The sequence below is a fragment of the Musa acuminata genome, chromosome BXJ1-7, assembly GCF_036884655.1.
Source record: "Musa acuminata AAA Group cultivar baxijiao chromosome BXJ1-7, Cavendish_Baxijiao_AAA, whole genome shotgun sequence".
Taxonomy (NCBI): Eukaryota; Viridiplantae; Streptophyta; class Magnoliopsida; order Zingiberales; family Musaceae; genus Musa; species Musa acuminata.
The window spans coordinates 9,586,695-9,610,067 of record NC_088333.1 but is presented as its reverse complement, the minus strand read 5'-3'; the positions used below and the strand labels follow the sequence as shown (position 1 = coordinate 9,610,067).

The 23,373-nt window shown below is 45.7% G+C and overlaps 3 protein-coding genes across 4 annotated transcripts; 2 read left to right on the top strand and 1 right to left on the bottom strand.

Moving 5' to 3' along the window:
- Nucleotides 1-1,201: 1,201 nt before the first annotated feature.
- LOC135678701 (uncharacterized) lies at nucleotides 1,202-6,740 on the bottom strand. 2 transcript variants are annotated; one of them, XM_065191789.1, is made up of 5 exons: nucleotides 5,909-6,740; nucleotides 5,234-5,292; nucleotides 5,009-5,137; nucleotides 2,129-2,264; nucleotides 1,202-1,745 (listed from the first exon to the last, which is right to left on the bottom strand). In XM_065191789.1, the coding sequence occupies exons 1-5, from the start codon at nucleotides 6,608-6,610 to the stop codon at nucleotides 1,434-1,436; spliced, it is 1,338 nt and encodes a 445-aa protein (XP_065047861.1). In that variant the 5' UTR covers nucleotides 6,611-6,740; the 3' UTR covers nucleotides 1,202-1,433. The 2 variants fall into 2 exon arrangements, with proteins under 2 accessions (XP_065047861.1, XP_065047862.1); XM_065191790.1 differs by having other exon boundaries at nucleotides 1,642-1,781.
- Nucleotides 6,741-10,671: 3,931 nt separating this feature from the next.
- On the top strand, nucleotides 10,672-12,445 carry LOC103991493 (nudix hydrolase 21, chloroplastic). The gene is made up of 5 exons (XM_009410974.3): nucleotides 10,672-10,998; nucleotides 11,516-11,621; nucleotides 11,712-11,795; nucleotides 11,898-12,026; nucleotides 12,119-12,445. The coding sequence occupies exons 1-5, from the start codon at nucleotides 10,922-10,924 to the stop codon at nucleotides 12,224-12,226; spliced, it is 504 nt and encodes a 167-aa protein (XP_009409249.2). The 5' UTR covers nucleotides 10,672-10,921; the 3' UTR covers nucleotides 12,227-12,445.
- Nucleotides 12,446-14,265: 1,820 nt separating this feature from the next.
- Nucleotides 14,266-16,463, top strand: LOC103991492 (plasmodesmata-located protein 7). The gene is made up of 3 exons (XM_009410973.3): nucleotides 14,266-15,151; nucleotides 15,929-16,031; nucleotides 16,140-16,463. Exons 1-2 carry the CDS (start codon nucleotides 14,365-14,367, stop codon nucleotides 16,027-16,029), a joined length of 888 nt encoding a protein of 295 aa, XP_009409248.2. The 5' UTR covers nucleotides 14,266-14,364; the 3' UTR covers nucleotides 16,030-16,031; nucleotides 16,140-16,463.
- The last annotated feature ends 6,910 nt before the right edge of the window (nucleotides 16,464-23,373 follow it).

Below are 23,373 nucleotides of genomic sequence, written 5' to 3'. Positions count from 1 at the left end.
CCTCTTATACGATACGAATGCGCCACCGTCGTGTGCGGGTGGGCGGAGAGGAAAGGTAGAGGGGACAGGAGGAGTCGGAGCGATATTTGAACCGGCTGTCGGAAGGTGTACGTCCCGGTGGTTCCCACCCCATGTGGCCGAATCCCACGGCTGCCGCCGCTTCCAAGGGGTGGTTGGGAATGGACGTCCTCATTGTTATCGCGTGCGTCTCGGAAGAGTTCAGATAATTCAGATGGTATGGATGTTGATCGTTACTAGTAAGATGGTATGAGTAAATGAAGTGTTGGCATTTACGTTTAGCAAAAGAAAGAAGTGCACCCCCCGAGAAAATGAGCCGACGTCAAAAATGGAATGGGATGGGGGAATCATAAAATGAAAAAGGAAAGAGTTGGAAGAGAACAGTTGGCTTCTCCATCTCTAAATTAGAAACAGAAACATGGACCACTCCACTTTGCAGAAAGGTGGCTGCTTTTAGGTCAGGACTGGCTCTTTCTATTCGCAAATAGACTAGTCGCATCAGGTCCGACTTATCTTGCGTACCATTGTCTGGCCGTGATAACCGCACGGAATGATTTTTGGCATGGTATTATTGGCATGACCATCCAACAAATCATACAGATAAATTATCATTTATTGTTATCGGTGCGAGCATAAAAGCTCATGAGAAATTATCTATTTTAGATAATCTGAATATAATACTTGCTAACTAAGGTTTATATTGATGATGATAAATAATGACCTAACAGTTAGCTCTCTTTCGAACTCATGTTGATGACAAACGATGATAAAAGCTCACGATTATAACAAATGATAACTTATTAGCTAATGTTAGGAAAAAAAAAAGAAGCATGAGTCTCTTGGGGCATTGAGAAGTACAGTCAGCTCTATGTTGACCGAGGAGTAAGCAAAAATCAAGATCTTTAAGCCTCAATATCTTCCTCTACTTTCAAAGATATATCTTTTGGGATTCATTCAAGACAAATAAATTCTTGTAAACTATCATGCTAACAATGACAAATAATGACTCTTTACATACAAAGAAAGTTAGAAAATTATCTATTTTGAATTTTAAATGACAAGTAAATATGAACATGAATTATTTTTTTGTTTGCTTTGGTCACACTGTCAAATGTCTTTTCAAATGACAAATGAACATTTATCAGAGTATAGGGAAACAAATGCATGTTTTCTTAAATGTAGAGATGCAATAGCAGCTTTAAACTGAATTTGAAGAGGTTCTTCTTGATGAGTTTACAACATCAAGTGGCTCAATTGAACCAGATTTCACAAATTGATTTCTTACAACAATGCCTCTTCAGCTTGGAAACAAAGCAATGTGACAAAATTCAGCACAAGCAACCACAAAATAGTGACTAATACATGACTATGAACATAGATACCAAAAATGAGGAGGGAAAGCTATACCGAGCTTGCTAGCTATCGATGTTTATGTCTTTCTTCAAAACAAGGTTCCCTGATTCATTCTTGCTGAAGAGCTTCTCAACCAATTGGTCCCAGTTAGCTCTTCCACTGGATTTTGAGCCACCACCTGAAGTTGCACCCTGCTGACCTTCAGAAGGAGCAGTAATGGTGGCTTCACTGGACTCTTCTGTCACGGCCACAGCATGAGGTATGTTCAGGCTCACTGCTTTTTCCAGAGCAGCCTTGTGTTCTTGCTCAAAACTCTGTTTCCTGTCCATCTTTTGCTGTGGTGGAGGTGTTTTAGGCTCCGTGTCCTTCAACAACTGCAAAATAACCCATCTTCAGGACCCCTGGAATTTCTGAAATTAGTCTAGAGTTAATAAGAATGTGGTCGTCAGTTAATATCTAAAATTCAAGCTAAGATGAAACTCACTGATAAATCTTGTGTACATATCAATCTGTTGTTTGATTGATAATTTTCAATATGAATTCCTCCTAATTTTAAAAAGGCCAAGAGTCATAATGGTTGAAAGGAAAACTTTCTTATTGTTGATATATATCAAGCCCACCAAATCAGGAAGTCCAGTTGTATGATCAAAATCCTTACCAGCAAAGTCTAATCAGCCTTTACGATAATTTAAATTTACAAAAAATTGCTGATAGAAAGACCAGTTGGTATCGAAGATGAAGTAAATGAAGGTCTTACATCTAAAGCCTTCTGTGCTTCATGCTCTATCCATATAATTCCATGGTCCGATGTGGCACTACATGATAGTACGATGTGTTCAAATCTTCCTTCTATAGGAATGGCAGTCCTCACCACAGGAGGATATCTTCCGCATCTGCAACAACAAATATCAATCAAACTAATTATCCATCAACAAAAGATTTCTATAAAACGAAGGACAAGTGATGAAACATAAGTACATAATGCAATTATTCTTTTCTTGGCCTCGTGTGAATCCTACACCAGATCACATCACAACGAGTTGTAACTGATAATTGATTTAACATATCTTTAGAAGAGCAGCCCATGTATATGAGGCTTCTGCCAATGCAAGTTCTAGGGAGAGTCAATATATACAACTTCACCCCAAAAGGAAGAGACATTGTATTTAAAATCTACCAAATATATCTGCATCAATCAATTTGTTGGCTTGAAGCAAATCAGGAGGGAGGCATAGATAAATATAAATTACACATTAATAACACCAAACTCCAGATGAAGTTTAGCGGAAAAGATATATGACTATACATGAAAGTACCAGGAAATATTCAGGAGTCCAACCAACAGGAATAATTTTGCTAAGGAAGAGCCAAAATCTTGTTTGGGTTACCATAGTGACATAATGCGAGTGGAGACTCACTCACTGTCAAACCACCGGAGACTAATAAATATAAAAGAAAATAAGAATGTTCCCAAAGAATTGGAAGTGAGGAAGACCAGGCCCTGGGGGCCAATTTTGACTCACAGGGATTGCCACACTCTGTTTTGACCTCTCATGATGAGACTTAATGTGTAATGATTTGTGTTAAATAAAGAAAAAAATAGAAGAGCAGGCCTTCTGGTTGGCTGAATGATGTTGAAGCTTATACAATAAAAAATAAGCAGCCTCCCACGTACATAATTAACAGGGGTTACTTTTGGAAAGATGAAAAGGAATTACTTTACAAGTGATGATATATGAAAGAAACAAGATGAAATAGTGCAGTTACAACCATTTATTTCTTTTGCAGCTTTCTTGCCTAGGCATAATGAAATATAAAAGAGTACAAATTTCACAACCAAATAGACTATCAATGACAAGTTAACGAAGTAATTGTCATTGCAGCTCAATCAGTTTAGCAACTTGAGCCACCGCCCATTCCCAGAGTCGCTTTGCAGAAATTGTGACCAGCTTGGTGAAAAAGTATCAGTGAGTACTGTTCCAATTTTGAAGCAAACAATGAAACTGATCTCTTTCTGAGAGAAATTTGAATTCCGATATCAACCTATGACAAAGTTAAAGCTAAAGCTCTCGAGGCAGGCCAATTCTCCCAGTGGTCCACATATATAATGTTTCCAAAACTAGAACAGAGAACTGTAGATGGATGAATGACTAGAATGAGTCAGTTAGTCCAACCAGAAGGGTTAAGTGGATACTGACTCCAGGTCTATGATAATTCCAAATTAAACACACAAACCTGTCTCAGGCAATAAGAAATCTAAGTTTTCTTGTTCGATACAAAAAGGAAATGATTCTTATCACAAAGCTAACCAGAATCCTAATGTTAGAAAACTTAAAAGGCATAAGATAATTGCATTTTTGATGAGCAGAAGGGATAATTAATGTGATGCATATAGAAACTTTCCAGAACTGGTGGCTGTTAGATAACTAAATATAAAGGGACATTAAAAACTTGCTTGATATATTTTTCTAGGAGTTCCCAAATGAACCAAAAGGTTAACTCATTTTCTATCTAGAAAATAGGAGATTAAGAAAGGTATTGCAGTGGAAGAATTGCAATTTGTCTCCAACATAAAGAAACATGTTTAGGTTGGACAACATCGATTCAGGACCGGTAGGTACAAGAAAATACATCTAAGTAATCAGAAGATAACAATAAACATTGGTCTAATGTCCATCGATACACAATTGAAGTCAAAAACAGACAGGTTGCAGGATTACAAGCAACTATAGTTCCCAAAATGTATTAATAATGAAAGTTATTTTAGGCATCAAACAAAGCAGAGTTGCATATCATAATTGTTATCATGATGACACTATAATTTGTTTATTACCTTCAATGCTCACCCAATATGTGTTTTAATGCATCATCAGAACATGATGCAAAAGCTATCTTGATATACCATAAATATGTACGAAAGGATAAAGGGACAAATAAAAAATAATGATAGGCAACAAAAGCACAAAGCAAAGACAAATAATATGAGCTTAAACACAAGAATGATGTAACAATTGGGTAGAAAAAAAGTTTCTGGTGCACCATGATGTATCATTGCCTCTGTCGCATAATGAACCTTAACTCTAACTTTTTTTGTCAAAAAAACATAACTCTAATTGAACAGCCCATTTTCCTCGATGTATCTATCAAACAGAGTTTGAATACGTTATATCTATAGCTACACATTTTACTACAAAAATAAATTTCTCGTTCAACCTAAGACTAATTACTTCAAATCCCAGATCAACTAATTTCTTCTCCCTCATGCAAAGTTAGATCTCAAATCACTTTAATATGTTCTAGTTAAGTTGAAACTAATCTACCAATCCAATTTTGGGAGAAAAATTTCACCTTTATGGTCAAAAACATTATATTATTTAGGTAGAAAGGAAAATAAACCAGCTTCTTTTTTCACCTCTCTAAAATGCATATATCAAGGATCTGTAACATCTTGCATCAAGTTGGCTATGAGTTTTATCTAATAGAATTAACAAAGTTCTATGATGATCATGAGTCCTCGAGAAAATAAAAATCGATAATTTGATTCGCAACATATCAAGAAAAATATCTCATTGCCAAGAAGACCTTCTTTATGGAAAGATAAAAAAGCAATGCTTAAAATGTCAAACAGATCAACTACCTGCAGAACTTTCTCTCAACAATATGATACATTCGTCCAGGAGCATAAAGCCTTCTTGGATCACGAAGCTTTTTCTTCTCTGGTATAAATGTATCTCTCAAGCAAACCAAAAATAAGAAGCAGGGCAAGCTGTCCAAACCAAGAACACCTAGTTAATAATTGTTACAAATGTTTGTCATTCATCTGAGACAACCCCAAGGCTTGTGTAAGAAAGAGAACGCTCACCAGAAGATAGATCCAAAAATATGCTCCAAGGGTGTGGGTGTTCTTGGTAAAAAGTCATCCTGGAAGCAATAATATTATGTCAAGCGAAACATTTAGATAGATCGATTTATCTTATGGCACTTAATACTTAAAAACAGAACATATCAGACAAAATGAAGGTTCATATCAGTGCTTTTGTTGGGGTGCAAGGAAGAAGTTAGTCCCACCAGCTGTGAGAACGAAACTATTGAGAAGAAGAATCAGACTTTCAAAAAGATTTGCAAACTAATCACATATGTAAATTTGAATATCAGACAATAAATTGACCATAACTTAGTGCCAAAGCTGTTGGTATGAAACTATTCAAAAGTCATAGATTTAATCACTGGTTGCAATTCCCCCAACTAGCTTATGTACCAACAGCAAACAGATATCATTTAATCCAGTAACAATAATAACATTCAAGGACATCGTTAGCCTACTCTCACCAACTACTAGTTGAAAAGGATATAGAATGACTTATCAATTTTGATCAGTTCACAAGTAATCTCCAAAGTAAGCAAAATTCTCAGATTTCCCCGTTTGATGAACCCAACGAGTTTTAAAGAAAATGCATTTCACAATCCCATTTCTTCTATCCAAAGAAAGCAGCTGAAGAAGGTACGAAACGACATACAAATGGAGACACGCACTTGCCTGCAGGATGACGGAGTTGATGACATCGGCATACTTGACGGCGAGGTTGAGAGACATGCATCTGGCCGGAGCAATGGCGTAACATCTGATCTGGTTCCTGGGGATTCCACCGAACTGGTTGCGGTGGTTGACAACGATGATGGTCATGAGGGCGGCGATGCCGGAGCCGAGAGAGTGGCCGCCGAAGACGAGCTTGTACTCGGGGCCGAGCTTGCTCAGGAGGTCGCGGAGGGTGTCGCCCTCGTGGTTGAGGAGCCAGGTGGCGGCCTGAAGGAGGCCGTGGTGGACGAATCCCCCATCGAACATCTGCTGCCCCAGGCGATTGTCGAGGAGGACCTTGTAGTCGCTCTCGCGGATGAGGTTGAGGCCACGGACGGCGAGGATGACCTCCTTGTGCTGGCGGTCGACATAGATGAGGTAAGGGGGACAGCAGCCATCGGGGATCTGATCGTATGGGACACGCTTGACGACGTCGGAAGGGTCCATGCGGTAGCCGCCGGCGGGGGCATACCGCGGGTTGGCGAGGTCTTCCTCGTACACGGCAAGCACCGCGCGGCAGGCGCGGGGTATGGGTTCGACATCCTCGGCGGCGGCCGGCGGCCACGCCTCGCTGTCATAGGCGCCCACGTAGGTGAGCCGCTTCCACGCCCATCGGGAGCACCCCAGGCACAGCACGCACTCCAGCCCGCACGACACCGACATCGCCGCCCTCCGGCGCTAGTCGCAAGCGGACCGATCTTAATTTAATGCGTGACCTTACAAAGAGCAAATAGAAAGACGAAAGCACAGTAAAAGGAGTGGCCAACGATCAGCAGCACGGTGGGGAAGGAGAAGGTTCCCGCTGTAAGAAATAAAAATTATTATAAGAAAATATTATCAAAGTATACACCGTAATATTAATCTATATAAGAAAACAGTTAGATTTTTTTTTGCTCTTTTTCTATTTTTAGATTACAGTAATTGATTTTCTCCTTTTCTTTATTTTTAGATTACAGTAATTGATTGATTAGTTTCCTATATAAGGTAATTAAAAAAATTTCTCTCGTCGAGATCATCGTATCTTAATATAAATATTTTTTATTAAAAAATAATTTTAATCAAAATTTAATATTTTAATCAGAACTCAATTTTAGAATCTAAAATTCTTTTGACAAATTAATTGATACGATATAAAATAATTTAAAATTAAAATAAATACAAAATAATTTAAAAATAATTTTTATCTAATTATATTTTAAAATTTTGAAAAGTATTTAAACACATATAAATTTAAAAAATAAATTAATAAATATAATAATATTATATTAAGTCTGACTAGTAATACGAATCATAATGGTTATATATCATTTTTATCATACCTCTTTTATGTATTGTTAGTCTTTTCTAATATAGTCTAAAATAACTCATATAATTTATTTTATTAAGATAATATTATTATCACATTCAAATATAATATATACATACATAAATATATATAATAATAAAAATAAATAATTTTAATTATATAAGTAAAAATATCAATTATAATGTTCGCTCAAATACATATTATTATATCTTTTATGGGTTACTCATAAATTCAATCATAAAAATATATATATTTTAAAAACTTTAGGCTATAAGACCTTACAATGAGCAATATATATATTAGAATTGAAACTCAACTTCTTAATTGACATTAGTTGTTTTTAGACTTTTTCTCTAATGACCAAGTATTTTATATACTTAGAATCGTTATATTATTTTCAATGATTTATTGAGTTTGACCACACTAAGTCATTAAATGTAATTTCATAATTATAAACCTTGATTAGTGACAAAGTATGCTACTAAATATCTTAGACTATCAATAATATATATTATAATATTCTTGTGAATTACACTTTTAGCTAATGTAAACATAAATAATAAGCAGACTTTTGACTATCAAAATAATTTATAAAATTATTATATAAAAATATCATCATTTAAAGTTGAGTTTTCTATATGTGAGCATATAGTTTTTTATCCTTTATAAATATATTATTTTATTCCTTTATAGCTTTTCAATATTTTATTCCTAAATAACTTCAAAATAGATATAATACATAAATAGATCAAAAAGTAGATATAATGCATAGATCTAGTTTATTTAATGTTCTATGATAACGTAGATTACTTTGATACAAATTATAAGAAATAAAAATTATTATACAAAAAATTTATATCAAAATTAAAATCAAGTATCATAGATCAAAGATAAAAGTTACATATATTTTGAACACGATAATTAATAGGATATCTTGGATGTTGTAAAATAAGACATCGTGATCTATATGCATCGTAAATCTACGTAAAGAAGTTAGTTTTTCTTTCTATTCTCTTTCAATTTTTGGTACCACTATAATTAAGGAGTAGGTACGGATGAGAGAAATAATTTATGATGATATGATCCCAGAAGATCTTGCCTATGATAAAAAGTCTAAGAAAAGTAGAGTTCATTGAGCAATAACCAATATAATTAAAATTCTATTATATTTTAATCAATTAATTAAGATCATAAAAATATTAACATTAATTTTATGCTGAAGTTACAGATGCATCCTCCCCACTTTTCACGTGTTCTTCAACTTTTTTTTAAACATGTATGTATCTACGATGACCTTTAGTTTATTTTATACACAAATCTTGTGCCTTAGCCTCATTTATCTCATCTAATCCGTGGCTGTCAGATCACAGTCCATCCTTGGAACATAGCTTATGAACCTAATGAGATAACATCATAAATCGACATCAATTATGAGCTGCTGCTGCAAATACACCACTATCTGTTATGGAACAGAGAATAACAAGGATACTACACGATAAAGAGATAAAAAGAGGAGGAGAAACGGACGCGTGAAGCGGACAGCCAAAGACTCAATGGTCATTTTCGTAGGTCTTGCGTCCCCCCTTCCCTATACAAAATGTATTACATAGCGAAGAAATTTCTTTAAAGTATGCCTTGCGTACCGATCAAGAGATCTCTTTACAGAACTTTCTTTGTTGTTAGTCCTTAGTAGAATCGTCGTCTTCCTAAAAATTATTCCCTGCACCAACTGTTGATCATATGCTTCAGCATCAAGTGCCAGTCACCACATGTCGCCAAATGTTTGGGTGGAACTTGACGTTCTTTAGATCAAGTTGGTCTACGCCAGCTTGTCTCCAGTCATAAAGTATTAGAAAAAGCAAAGACGAGGAACACTTTGCTGGCGTCGACTTCCTCCATTCTCCATGCGTTTGGTTCAAGTTTCCTGATGCTCTCCGATTAAGCTTCTAAAGGAAAGCATTCAATGAAATTTTAAGTCACAGCCACTCATGCAATAGACAGCTTCCAGGTAACAATAGGTTGTCACCCTTGTTACTCCCACAAATCTAGTCCATATCTATGTTTCTTAAAGAAATAAGTTTCATCGACCCACTCTCATATGAGGTGTCAACAGGAGGGGGCATATCTTTCATGAGAAAGATTGGAGAAGATGCAGTAGGTTCTGAAGGAACAGTGCGTCCAAAAACAACTGGATATAGGTGTATACGGTGATGGAGCATCAGCTTAGCGTATCATTTTTGTTTCTGTTCTTTCAATCAACCCAAAGAAATGGGTTTTATCTGATTTAAGTCTATAAAATTTTCTAGAGAACTTTTGTGGAGGAACTTTCATATAGCTTTGTGCAATGTTACTACAACGTTGGAGCAGAGTATGATGCATCACTATTCCAGTACCTATTGCCTGCTCTCCAAGACGAGCAGGCACATGATATGATGGGAGAAGAGCGATCGAAAGCCAACTTTGAGCACGCCAAAATCCGTGTCTACGGTGCTCTTCTGATCATAATGAGCATGGCCTTGAAACACTTGTTGTGGCCCCATTCCAACACATACGAGTTTCCACAAGCCGGCAGATGATCGCTGAGACTACTGACATATAAGCGGTGATCTTTTGTAGGGATAGACGGACGGGCTCGTTCTTCCCGGGCTGCCGGGTTGGGCATCTGAACGCACTCGACAACAAGGTGGGCTCTCTACTGTTCTTGCTTTGGAGAAGTGATATATATATATATATATATATATAACGGAGTGCTATCAACATGACAATGATATGACATCACCTAACCATATCCAATCAAGTCAACCTAACATTCATTAGTGCCGCCAAAGATTATCCGGTAGGCGCACAAAGGGAGGATCTATTCATTTATCTTTGGACTCTCATAATTAAATTTATTTTTTTGAATTTCTTTTACTAACATAACATAAATATGAGAGAGATCTTGTTGAACTAGTTTTGTAAAGTCTCTAAACTTGATGAGACTATTGTATCAAGGGAGCAAGACAACACAACTAGCTCAATCCATTTATGAGAAATTTCCTATTAGATCAAAATAAGTTGAATAATATCATTCGAATCTGAATCGTTCGTAGATCAAGAGTTCTCGATTCAGACAGCTCATAGCGGACCCAGTTCGGTGGAGTTTCTCACATCGAGGTACTTATAATTTGCCACAATGATTTGGGAGTCATTATTGCGACGTGGGGCGCGCGGGACAAGCTTGCGACCACGGTGTCCGCCTCGGTCTCGCTATCCCCGCGGCGTCCATCTCAGCTGCCACCGCTCTCGTGGTACCGAGTACGCCCGTTGTTTACTAGTATCATAACACGTTTCTCTCTCCCACGGTGGCTTGTCGGCCCTACTAGCCGTAAGCGTCACACCCTCTGTGTCTCCTTATAAACTCCTCCTTTCGCCCGCAGTTCGATGCGTTAGTCCTATCCTTTCTTCTTCTGTATAACAACAAAAGCCGCTCGCGCCTGTTCGTGGCCTTCCTCTCGCTCTCTCGACCCGTCTTTGGTCTTTCGAGAGGATAAGCATAGCAGAAGGGGCGCATATTTCTCTCTTCCGTCTTTCCTTTTCGGGCTTCCTTCGAGCTGCATAGAAGTGGATATCCCAGTGCTTGTTTCTGTGAGGCCAAACGAAGCAGGTAGAGCGAAAGGAAGAAGAAGATGACGGTTGCTTTGGTGTCTCGTCAAGGAAGGCAATTGCAGCGCTACGACAGCTGCGGGAGCCGTCTTATTGTCGGGTGCGTTCTCTTCTTCTGATTGCTTCGACGATTTTGATTTCCTTTTGCAGTTCTCTTCCTGATGGATGTGAAGAAAGAATCACAAAAGAAATTTGATTTCCATCTTCGATTCATTTCGCTCGGTTGGTGATTGCTTCTCTCGTGATTACGACAGAAAGATGGCATCTCGATTGTTCTTGAAACCAATTATTGTGCCTTACTGTTGGGTTCATCAGAACACATCATCTTTTTTGTTCTTATTCTCAACTTTCCTTCTAAATGATAAGCTTAAATCCCACTCATGTGTGGTCCACATGTCCTTGCCATTCATTCTTCTAAGCAATGTTTCGCTTTCATACATCGGATGATGACAAATTGACACCAAACCGCCAGCCCTTTTTTTTCGAGTGTTTGAGCTGGAAACTTACTGTAATTGCTGTACGACACCTTCTCTCCCTCCCAAGTAAAATGCCTGAGCAAGCTTGACCTACTCGATCAACGTCATTGTCACCTGACATTTCTTGCTTCGGTTGGGCAGGTGCATCCCGTACAGGGTCAAGACAATGCCATGTGACCCCGATCAAGCTGTCGAGGTTCTTGTTATTAGCTCCAGCAAGAAGAGACAAGAAATTATGTTCCCGAAGGTATATATAAGTAACAGATTTACTGTTTTCTGGAAATAATTGAACTTGATTTCAGTTGGATTATAGATCTTTACGTCATACTTCTGACAGGGCGGTTGGGAACAGGATGAATCCATAATCCAAGCAGCTTATCGGGAGACATTTGAGGAAGCAGGTGTCTTAGGACATCTTGAGGTCAGTGTACAAACCTTCTTAGTGTATGTACTACACTCCATCCTTTCCAGCTTCGTACGGGGAGGAAGTTCGCTAACGTGGACTACCTTTCATGGATCTCAGGATAGCCTTGGAATATGGAGATATAAGAGCAAAAGCCATGATAAGATTCACGAGGCCGTCATGTTCCCTTTGAATGTTACCGAAGAACTGTACTACTGGCCTGAGGAGGCTATCCGAACACGGAAATGGGTGAGTAGAAGAAGATCGAACTGCTTTTTTCTGTGTTTTCACTGGAAGATGAGGTGCCGAGTTGCTTACTCTATCGTCGCTTGGTGAAACAGATCAGTGTAGCGGAAGCAATGGCGGAGTGCAAGCACTCGTGGATGAAGGAAGCATTAGCTAGATTGGTGAAGCGTCTCTCGAGCGAGGATTTGGAGATGATCCCGTGACTGCACCGACGCCAAACTCTAGCTTCGTGTACATAAAACGAAATGAGGCCATCATCGGAGCTCAAACCAGTTCAGGTGACCTCAAGTCTGATGTACGATATATGTGTGTGGGCAGAGAGATTAGGAAAAGAGTGCAAATGTGTGTTTTTCCTCTTCCGTAGGGAAGTAGAACAACTCCAATTAATGCGATGATGAAATGAAGGTGAAAGTGTTCATAAACCAAGGAGTGTTTTCTGCGATTCTCGTGCCTTTTTGTGTGCCCATGAGCACCTTTTATACATTATACACCTCAGGAAGAGGGAACGACTCGATAAGTAACACCAATTAATTGGAGTTATGAGAAATGAGGCCCTTCCGTCGTCGCCATGGATGGGAAGGAACACCGCCGCGCTCCGAGACGATGATGATATTAACAGATATATGTTGGGCCTGGGCCGAGTCCATCAGGCCCGGATATGATAATATAACCAGGTGACAAAGTTGACAAAGTTGAAACCGCACCTGATGGGAACATGAAATCATGGCATAGAAAGTTGCATTTTAGAAACACAAGTCACTGTCATGCATTATTATCTGTCTTTAGAACAGTGATTCTTTGGATATGCTCCAAAAGTAAAAAAATGATAAGAAAACCTCTAGAAATATTTGTTTATTATTTAGGAGATAATCCAAAAGCATGAGAATCTTTCAAAATAATTTTGTATTGAAAGTTACTCTGATGACAAAAGCACTTTATCATTGAAACAGGAAAAAGGGGTGCTATGACAGTTTAAGCACTAAGATGGGATATCTTAAACCTCAGGTTAGGCCTCGACAAGAGAAGATAAAATATTCAAACCATAGTCTGCCAACGGATGGATGAAAACTATCACTAGCAAGAAGAAGACAATGTAGATAGATACCTCTGAACCCATTGAAGAAGAACCACATTCACCGATCAAAATCAAAGATACTGAAAACTATTCAAACACCTGATTCGTAAGAGTGTGATCGGTCATCCAAAAGAAGAAGCTACGTGAGAGATCGCGATGATGATGCTACAAATTCCAGAGCATCACTTTAGGGATAAGGTGAGAGAAGGAAGAAATTATACTGTTAAATATCTTCCTTAGTCTTGAAGACTTGCAATTCTAGCCGACAATAATTGTAATGGGACCCAAACCACCTCTCGACAATTGACAACCAATAACGTAGATCCACATGGGAGTTAGGTGGCTATGTAAGGGAGAAGAACTAGAGTCATTCGAAAGCATCACAAGTCAACTATGACCAAATATTATATAGTTATAGTGATAGAGTGAACACTTCGGGGATGAACTACAGTCAATAATCGAGTCATTTAGATATAAAATATCATGAGAATATTTCGCTCATGATATAGTTATAGTGATAGAGTGAACCTATTAGACTTATTTCCATATAGATTTTTTGTACATTGATATTTGACCAAAGTCAGGTTGGTCATATTCACAGTATGATGTAGAATCATTAAGGATATAGGATTAAGGAGGATAACTTGATAGTTACTAGATTGACCTACCGAATGATTCATCCAAATAAGGTTGGGTTTGCTATACGGTTTCAGCTTTTCGCCTTACCTAAACACAAATGAAGTTTGAGTCAATATATTTGAGTGCTCATGCAATCAATCCCATAGTAGAAGGGATGTCCAGCACGTGTTATTATAACACTAGCTAAGTGTCATGGATATCTGCAATCTTCCCGATCTAAATACTACATTACTTAAACTGCTTCTAGAAGCCTATGGCATTATTTCGAAGGAGATATAGTATGAATTCCTCGAAGACAATATCTTTTCCTAGATACAAATCAAATTAACTTTCACAAAACAAATCATTTTAACATTATTAATCAAACTGATATAAATTGACTGGATGTGAGTGTGAGAAAGTGGACTAACGAAGTTAAGAAAGCTCTCTAATTTGCAGGCTAAGCAACACATATGATCAGGTCAAGACAATGACCGAAAGTTCCTCTGAATTGGACCAATAATTTGTTTGTCCACCGCACAACCCACCTTCCATGCCGAGGAAGCATTTCCATGAAAGAAACTTGTTGCTATATATTTTAGTACCCCTCCTTCTTCCCAAGTGATTTGGCACACTCCCACCACCCTCATGCAGGTCCAGTGCTCCTCCCAAGAGCCAAACCATACAAAGGCGAAACACATGAAAGAGATGTCTGAGCTCTTCCCTATACTCGGTCTCCTCTTCTCCCTTATTTCCTCGACGACGATGGCGTCTTTCGATGACTATACCTCCTTTGTCTACGTTGGCTGCTCGCAGTCGAAGTACATCCTTGGTGCTCCCTACCAGTTCAACGTAGACTCTCTTTTGACGTCGGTCGCCAACGCCGCCACCTTCTCCTCATACAACAACTTCACCTCCTCTGCCGCTTCCGGTTCGTCCCCGGCCTACGGCCTCTTTCAGTGCCGCGTCGACCTCTCCGTCGCCGACTGCGCCTCTTGCGTCCGCTCCGCCCTGGATCAGCTCTCGTCCCTTTGTCCCTCTGCTTCCGGCGCCGGCGTTCAGCTCAAGGGCTGCTTCGTCCGCTACGGCAACGACTCCTTCCTCGGCGAACCCGACACCACTCTGCTCTATAAGAAGTGCGGCTCCGTCGTGCCTGGTGGCGGGTACAACTCCGACCTCCTCGGCATGCGTGACGCGGCCCTGTCCGGTATCTCGGGAGGCGGAGGAAGCTACAGGGTCGGTGCCGGAGGGCACGTGCGGGCGCTGGCGCAGTGCGTCGGCGACCAGAGCGTGAAGCAATGCAACGACTGCGTGGCGGCGGCAGTGGCGCAACTCAAGGACGGCTGCGGGGTCGCCAATGCTGGAGATGCTTACCTTGGGAAGTGCTACGTCAGCTACTGGTCCGACGGAGTATATACTTCGAGGCACTATCACGGTAAGCGGCTTTACGTTAACTGGCGGTGGTCTGCCGTTGCTTTCTTTTGCTTGCTCTCTTAACACTTTGGGCTGTGTCTGAGTTAGGCTTGTTGTTTTGAGAACTTAAAGAACATTCTATGCTTTGTTTGGATGTTTCGGGGTTTATTTTATGTAAGTTTACAAGGAGATAGAGACTGCTGTTTCGTCTCTTGTAAGAATAATGCCCAGTGGGAGAGACTTCGATAATATTCTTTAGGAGAAAGAATATTAGTTAATTTGGGAAAATAAATGGACTATTTACATCGTCATTGCTTAGATCTACCACATTATGGCCATGTCAATTAAATTCACCGTTAAAAGATAGAACTATGGGACTCTCCTGTATTTGGCTGTGTCGTCAAAGACTGACGAGTTGGCCATCAACACGTACGTTTGGATGAATATACTGTAAAGTCTCGTAGTGGCCAAGTTGCCATCCACTTTTTCTCTCCATAATTCCCACGAACTTTACGATAAAGCTACTTCTTTCTTCCGGCCACACAACGCTGCTTTCTCCCAAAAAGAAACTGGGAAAGCAAAGCGATCAAATAAAAAGAAGTCTTATACGCTTTTTGATGTCTCCAAAACTAATCGTTTGCCTTTTCAATATAACCATTGAATCCAGTGACAGCAGGATGAGATAGTAATGCATATGAATCACTCGGTAACATCTTGAGCTATCTAGTTAAGTTCTGCAGCTCTTTTGTTCTCTTTCAGTGGCCACTATTTAGATTGCTCGACTTGATCGAAATCTCAGGTGGTGTGAGTGGGAAAACTCTGGCGATCATAATAGGCGTCACGCTGGGACTCGTTATCATGATCATATTCTTATCCTTCATCCGAAGAACCGGAAAATGATGGTCATTTCTCATCACCACTTCAATTTCAAAATGTTATTCAACTTCAAAGAAAAAGGTCATTTAGTATCGACTCATCTTCCTGTACTTGTGCTTTTGTTTAAACTGCAGGTAAAGACTAGATGGAATGCCTCAACTTTTGATGGTGTCTGTGTTGGTTGCTTTTGGGCTTTGGCTCTTTCTAGCTTTTTGGGTTCTTTCGAGTAAAGTAGGAGGGGGTTGGAAAGATGCAAGTGATTATTTAGTGAGGAGGTCCCAAGCGCAAATCTTGCAGGGAATGGAATTTATTCATATGATGAGCGCTTATGTTTGTGCCGCTTCGGGTAGTGTCATGTGATAGCTTCAGTTATTCCAACATTTTATTTTTTTTATGCATATTTAGATTAAAACAAATTGGATTCTTTGGTTCGCCAATTCAACCATTTCAAACTCATAAACATGGAGATGTCGTTTGCTAATTCGAGTCAGATATTGATTCAAAGACAATTGAGATCCTTTTTGGGCATCTATCACAAGTCGATTTTAGTTAATATCATCTTTATCCAATTATGATAGTCCTTAAAGGCATTCTCGATAATATCTTTTCGATGCTTACGTTAGTATGAATTCGAATGATTCAATTTATATTTTTTGTAAGAGAGAGAGGGATCTATTGTATAAGGACAATTTTATAGTAAACTTTGAATATTATTACTCTTGTAATAGACATCGGTTATGAAGAAGGTGGTATACCTCTTCCATACTTAACCATAGTAATGGTGCATCGAATCCAAAATATGATAACTCAGTCTACATAGTTATGTGATGTTGTAGTGTCTGTGGTGCTAAGATATTAGCCGTATTAACTTACCGATACTGATATGGCAAAAAATGGCAATGTGACATGTCATCCCCCTGACCAACGCACTGCCCGAGGCTCGCCATACCCTGCAGCAGCTCGGCCTCCCACGCAACCAAAGGTACAGTCCTGCCCTGCAGACAGCTACATCAGGTAACATCAAACCTCCTCTATAAATACCCCCGAGCCCTTGGCAAAGAGGGGGATCACACACTGAACAGACGGAGGTTTCTCCTCCTCCTAAACCCCCTCCGCATCTTTCTCTAACTTGATCGTCGGAGGGGTCGGGTCGAGCACCCCGGCCCGACCTGTGTGCAGGTGTGAGACGGTGTCGCCTCTTCCTGGCGCTGTGGCGGAGCTTCTTCCCGACCGGGACGACCCGGCCTCCCGAACCGAGCCGCCGACCCGACCGGGTGGCCCGAGCTGCCGAACCGACCTCCCGACCCGAACCACCGAGCTCGGCCGCCGGGAGACCTCGAGGAGCGCCCCCAAGGAGATCACCGCCTTCCGGACCCGAACCAAGCCGCGACGGCCCCGAGGCCACGGCTAAAAAAGTTACTTACACTAACATAATGGCGCTAGAAGGAGGGCCCGGAATGACGGTACGTTAGCTTTCTCCTTGGTTGCTCCGTTGCAGCCGACCTGCACCAGCAGCAGCGACTTCTGGGGCCGGTCTCGGCTCCTCGGCCTCTCGGCCACTCGGCCCCACGCGCGCGGCCAACCCGCGCGCCTCGGGCCCCTCGGTCCCACGCGCGCGGCCAACCCGCCCGCGTCCCACGCGCGCGACCAGCCCGCGCGTCCCGAGCTCCTCGGCCACACGCGCGACCAGCTCGCGCGTCCCGAGCTCCTCGGCCACGCGCGCGACCAGCCCGCGCGTCCCGAGCTCCTCGGCCACGCGCGCGGCTCGGCCCCACACGCGCGGCCAGCCCGCCCGCGTTGGCCCCACGCGCGCGGCCAGCCCGCGCGTCTCGGCCCCACGCGCGCGGCCAACCCGCGCGCCTCGGGTCCCTCGGTCCCACGCGCGCGGCCAGCCCGCCCGCGTCGGCCCCACGCGCGCGACCAGCCCGCGCGTCCCGAGTTCCTCGGCCACGCGCGCGGCTCGGCCCCACACGCGCGGCCAACCCGTCCGCGTCGGCCTCACGCGCGCGACCAGCTCGCGCGCCTCGGACCCCTCGATCCCACGCGCGCGGCCACCCCGCTCGCGTCCCACATGCGCGGCCAAATCGCCCGCGTCCCACGCGCGCGGCCGAACCGCCCGCGTCCCACGCGCGCGGCCAGCCCGACCGCGCCGAGCGTCTCGGCCACTCGGCCCCACACGCGCGGCCAACCCACGCGCCTGGGCCCCTCGGTCCCACGCGCGCGACCAGCCTTCCTGCGCCGAACACCTCGGCCACAGCCTACCCGAGACCTCGGCCGCGGCTTGCCCGAGACTTTCTCTATGCATGCACAAGTGGCTCCTCGGCCACAGCATGCATAAGGAGAGATATGGCGTCGCCTGAGAGACTTGGCCCATGCATAAGGAGAGATATGACGTCGCTTGAGAGACTTGGCTCATGCGCAGCCGGCGAGCAGCATCGCTGCCTCGGCCACTCGGCCACATGCGCAGCCAACATGCTGCCACGCTGCCTTGGCCACTTGGCCCCACGCGCAGCCAACACGCTGCCTCGCTGCCTCGGCCACTCGTCCTCGTGCGCAGCCAGCACGCTGCCTCGGCCGCTCGGCCTCATGCGCGGCCGGCAAGCAGCGTCGCTGCCTCGGCCACTCGGCCACATGCGCAGCCAACATGCTGCCACGCTGCCTCGGCCACTCGGCCTCATGCGTAGCCAGCACGCAGCCTCGCTGCCTCGGCCACTCGGCCACATGCGCAGCCAACATGCTGCCACGCTGCCTCGGCCACTCGGCCACATGCGCAGCCAACACGCTGTCTCACTGCCTCGGCCACTCGGCCACATGTGCAGCCAACATGCTGCACGCTGCCTCGGCCCCATGCGCGGTCTATCCGCCTACACCGAGCACCTCGGCCAATCACTGCCGAGATCCACCTCGGCGCGGCCCGACCGCCTGTCGTGTTCCTCGGTCGCGTGGTGCCCGAGGCCACGTCCTCGCGTCCTGCCCGCCTGATCGTGCTACTCGGCCGCATGACCCTCGCGACCACGCCTGCGCGGTCACCCCGCCTGCGTCGTGCTCCTTGGCCCCATGTTCCCGAGACAGACCAGTGCCGCCAGTACGCCCGCGTCGTGCCCCTCGGCTCCATAAACCCCGAGACACGTCTGCACAGCCAGCCTGCCCGTGCCGAACTCCATGGCCCTATCCACCTGATTCACGCCCCTCGGTCGCGACCTGCCCGCCTGAGCGGTGTACCTCGGTCGCAGCCTGCCAACACCGAGCACCTCGGCAACTCTCTGCCGAAATCCCACCTCAGCGCAACCTGCCCGCCTGAGCGGTGTCCCTCGGTCGCAGCCTGCCTGCGCCGAGCACCTCGGCCAATCTCTGCCGAGACCCACCTCGGCGCGGCCCGACCGCCTGTCGTGTCCCTCGGCCGCGTGGTGCCCGAGGCCACGTCCTCGCGTCCTGCCTGCCTGATCGTGCTACTCGGTCGCATGGCCCTCGCGACCACGCCTGCGTGGTCTGCTCGCCTGCGTTGTGCTCCTCGGCAGCGTGATGACCGAGACCACACCTGCGCGGCCTGCCCGCTTGCGTCGTGCTCCTCGCTTCCATCATCCCCGAGACACACCTGCGCGACCAGACCGCCTGCGTCGTGCTCCTTGGCTCCATGTTTCCGAGACAGACCAGTGCCGCCAGTACGCCTGCGTCGTGCCCCTCGACTCCATAAACCCCGAGATACGCCCGTGCGGCCAGCCTGCCCGCGCCGAACTCCTCGGCCATATCCATTACCTTGCCCCACCTGGGTTACATCCCTCGGCCGCAGCCTGCCTGTGTCGAGTGCCCCGGCTCCTTGCTTGTCGAGGCCGCCACCTCGGTCTCATAATGCCCGAGGCCTCCTCGGTCGCTTAATGCTTGAGGACACCCCCTTTGGCTCCGTACCAACCCGAAACCACACCTGCGCGGTCACCCCGCCTGCGTTGTGCTCCTCGGCCCTTGGCTCTACGCCATCCTGAGACCACACCAGCGCGGCCAACCCGCCTGCGTTGTGATCCTCGGCCCTCGGCTCTACGCCATCCCGAGACCACACCTGCGCGGTTGCCCCGCCTGCGTTGTGCTCCTCGGCCCTCGGCTCTACGCCATCCCGAGATCACACCTGCGCGGTCACCCCGCCTGCGTTGTGCTCCTCGGCCCTCGGCTCTACGCCTCCCGAGACCACACCTGCGCGGTTGCCCCGCCTGCGTTGTGCTCCTCGGCCCTCGGCTTTACGCCACCCGAGACCACACCAGCGCGGCCAACCCGCCTGCGTTGTGCTCCTCGGCCCTCGGCTCTACGCCATCCCGAGATCACACATGCGAGGTCACCCCGCTTGCGTTGTGCTCCTCGGCCCTTGGCTCTACGCCTCCCGAGACCACACCTGCGCGGTTGCCCCGCCTGCGTTGTGCTCCTCGGCCCTCGGCTCTACGCCATCCCTAGACCACACCTGCGCGGTCACCCCGCCTGCGTTGTGCTCCTCGGCCCTCGGCTCTACGCCATCCCGAGACCACACCTGCGCAGTCACCCCGCCTGCGTTGTGCTCCTCGGCCCTCGGCTCTACGCCTCCCAAGATCACACCTGCGCGGTCACCCCGCCTGCGTTGTACTCCTCGGCCCTCGGTTCTATGCCTCCCGAGATCACGCCTGCGCGGTCACCCCGCCTGCGTTGTGCTCCTCGGCCCTCGGCTCTACGCCATCCCGAGACCACACCTGCGCGGTCACCCCGCCTGCGTTGTGCTCCTCGGCCCTTGGCTCTACGCCATCCCGAGACCACACCAACGCGGCCAACCCGCCTGCGCCGTGCTCCTCGGCTCTTTGGCTTTACGCCACCCGAGACCACGCCTGCGCGGCCTGCCCGCCTGCGCCGTGCTCCTCGGCTCTTCGGCTTTACGCCACCCGAGACCACGCCTGCGCGGCCTGCCCGCCTGCGTTGTGCTCCTCGGCTCTTCGGCTGTACGCCACCCGAGACCACGCCTGCGCGGCCTGCCCGCCTGCGCCGTGCTCCTCGGCTCCTCGGCTCTACGCCATCCCGAGACCACACCTGCGCGGTTGCCCCGCCTGCGTTGTGCTCCTCGGCCCTCGGCTTTACGCCACCCGAGACCACACCTGCGCGGTCACCCCGCCTTCGTTGTGCTCCTCGGCCCTCGGCTCTACGCCATCCCGAGACCACACCTGCGCGGTCACCCCGCCTGCGTTGTGCTCCTCGGCCCTCGGCTCTACGCCTCCCGAGATCACACCTGCGCGGTCACCCCGCCTGCGTTGTGCTCCTCGGCCCTCGGCTCTATGCCTCCCGAGATCACGCCTGCGCGGTCACCCCGCCTGCGTTGTGCTCCTCAGCCCTCATCGGCTCCATCGGCCCCGAGTCTAACCCTACTCGGCTTCCTGACTGAGTTGCGCACTTCGGCCCCATGTTGCACAAGACACGTCCGCGCGGCTAGCCCGCCTACGTCGTACGCCTCGGATATGCATGACCAGCCCACCTGAAGTAAAAAGCCATGCATCGGACCCCCTGCATGCAAGAACCGACGCATAGCTCCTTTCGGGGGGGCATATGATATGGCAAAAAATGGCAATGTGACACGTCATCCCCCTGACCAACGCACTGCCCGAGGCTCGCCATACCCTGCAGCAACTCGGCCTCCCACGCAACCAAAGGTACAGTCCTGCCCTGCAGACAGCTACATCAGGTAACATCAAACCTCCTCTATAAATACCCCCGAGCCCTTGGCAAAGAGGGGGATCACACACTGAACAGACGGAGGTTTCTCCTCCTCCTAAACCCCCTCCGCATCTTTCTCTAACTTGATCGTCGGAGGGGTCGGGTCGAGCACCCCGGCCCGACCTGTGTGCAGGTGCGAGACGGTGTCGCCTCTTCCTGGCGCTGTGGCGGAGCTTCTTCCCGACCGGGACGACCCGGCCTCCCGAACCGAGCCGCCGACCCGACCGGGTGGCCCGAGCTGCCGAACCGACCTCCCGACCCGAACCACCGAGCTCGGCCGCCGGGAGACCTCAAGGAGCGCCCCCAAGGAGATCACCGCCTTCCGGACCCGAACCAAGCCGCGACGGCCCCGAGGCCACGGCTAAAAAAAGTTACTTACACTAACAGATACTAAAGCAAATCATGAGCTATTTGACGTTTGATTGTTTTGGCCATATGTTTATTATTACACTATGCCTGGGATTGATTAGGTTGTGTGTCATCCAAAAATGCTTTAGGCCAATTCAATTATGAGATGCATTTTGAACTAATTCGATCACATATGTCGTGGAGATATGTTTTAGGGTGATATAATCGTGCATGTCACCTAGATATGTTTTGAGTAGATTTGGCTATATATATTATTGTAATACACATGGGGCCAATTCGATCGCACGTGTTGTCGACGCTTTGGTTCAATTCGGTTGTGCATGTTGTCTAGATGTCCTTCATGTCAATTCGAACGTGCATGTCATCAGACATTGAGCTGATTCAATCATGCATTAGATTTGACGAGTCATATGCGTGGCTTTTCGAGCGAGATAGTTTTCCTCTAGTGTTGTGCCCACACATGCGAGGTGTCACTGTCGCCCTCTCTACCTAGTACTTGGCCATCCCTCTCATTTCAATCTCTAAGTGATAGGACCCCTTCCTTCTCAAGCTACTTGGTTATCCCCTTCATGATGCGATGGAGGGAGCCAACATTGGCTTGGAGTGTCGTGGACTTGGATTAAGACTACAAAGTCATCTCACAAAATCTAGCTCTATCGGCCCTAACCTCATTGGTCATCTGCTTGTAGACCTTTATCTTATTCTGGAGCTTCATGATCAAACTATTGAGAAATCTTGGGGCGACATCACATACGCAGCAGAAGAACAAGAAAACAAAATCCCTAATTTTTTCAAAAAAAATGTTCGTCGTTGTGCGAAGATTGATGCGTAAAAATCTACGAAACAAATTACGTATAAAATATATTGTATTACCTAGGGAGGTCGTATATCTCTATTTCCTTATCTCTAGGAAAGGGTGAAGGAGGTCAAGCATCCTCCTCTCTAGCGATGATCCACACAGTAGGGCTGTGACGACGCTACTTAAAACTTCAGGCCTACTCTAAGGTGGAGAGGAGGAGGAGAATAGGAGAGGCAAGTAAAGGCTCTAGCCTATGAACTGCTGAATCCCTCTTATTTATAGAGGTCCCCTGTCAAACCCTAATGGATCCTCCCCTAGTGGGTATTGGATCTACATCCAATTACCTAAACCTTTTATATTAGTGAATCTCTTATGTGCTCTTATTGGATCTCGTCCATGTGATCTAATAATTCATGGACTTATTAGATATCCAATAAGATAGGGGCTCCGACGGATATCTCATATCCGAACATCTACTCATT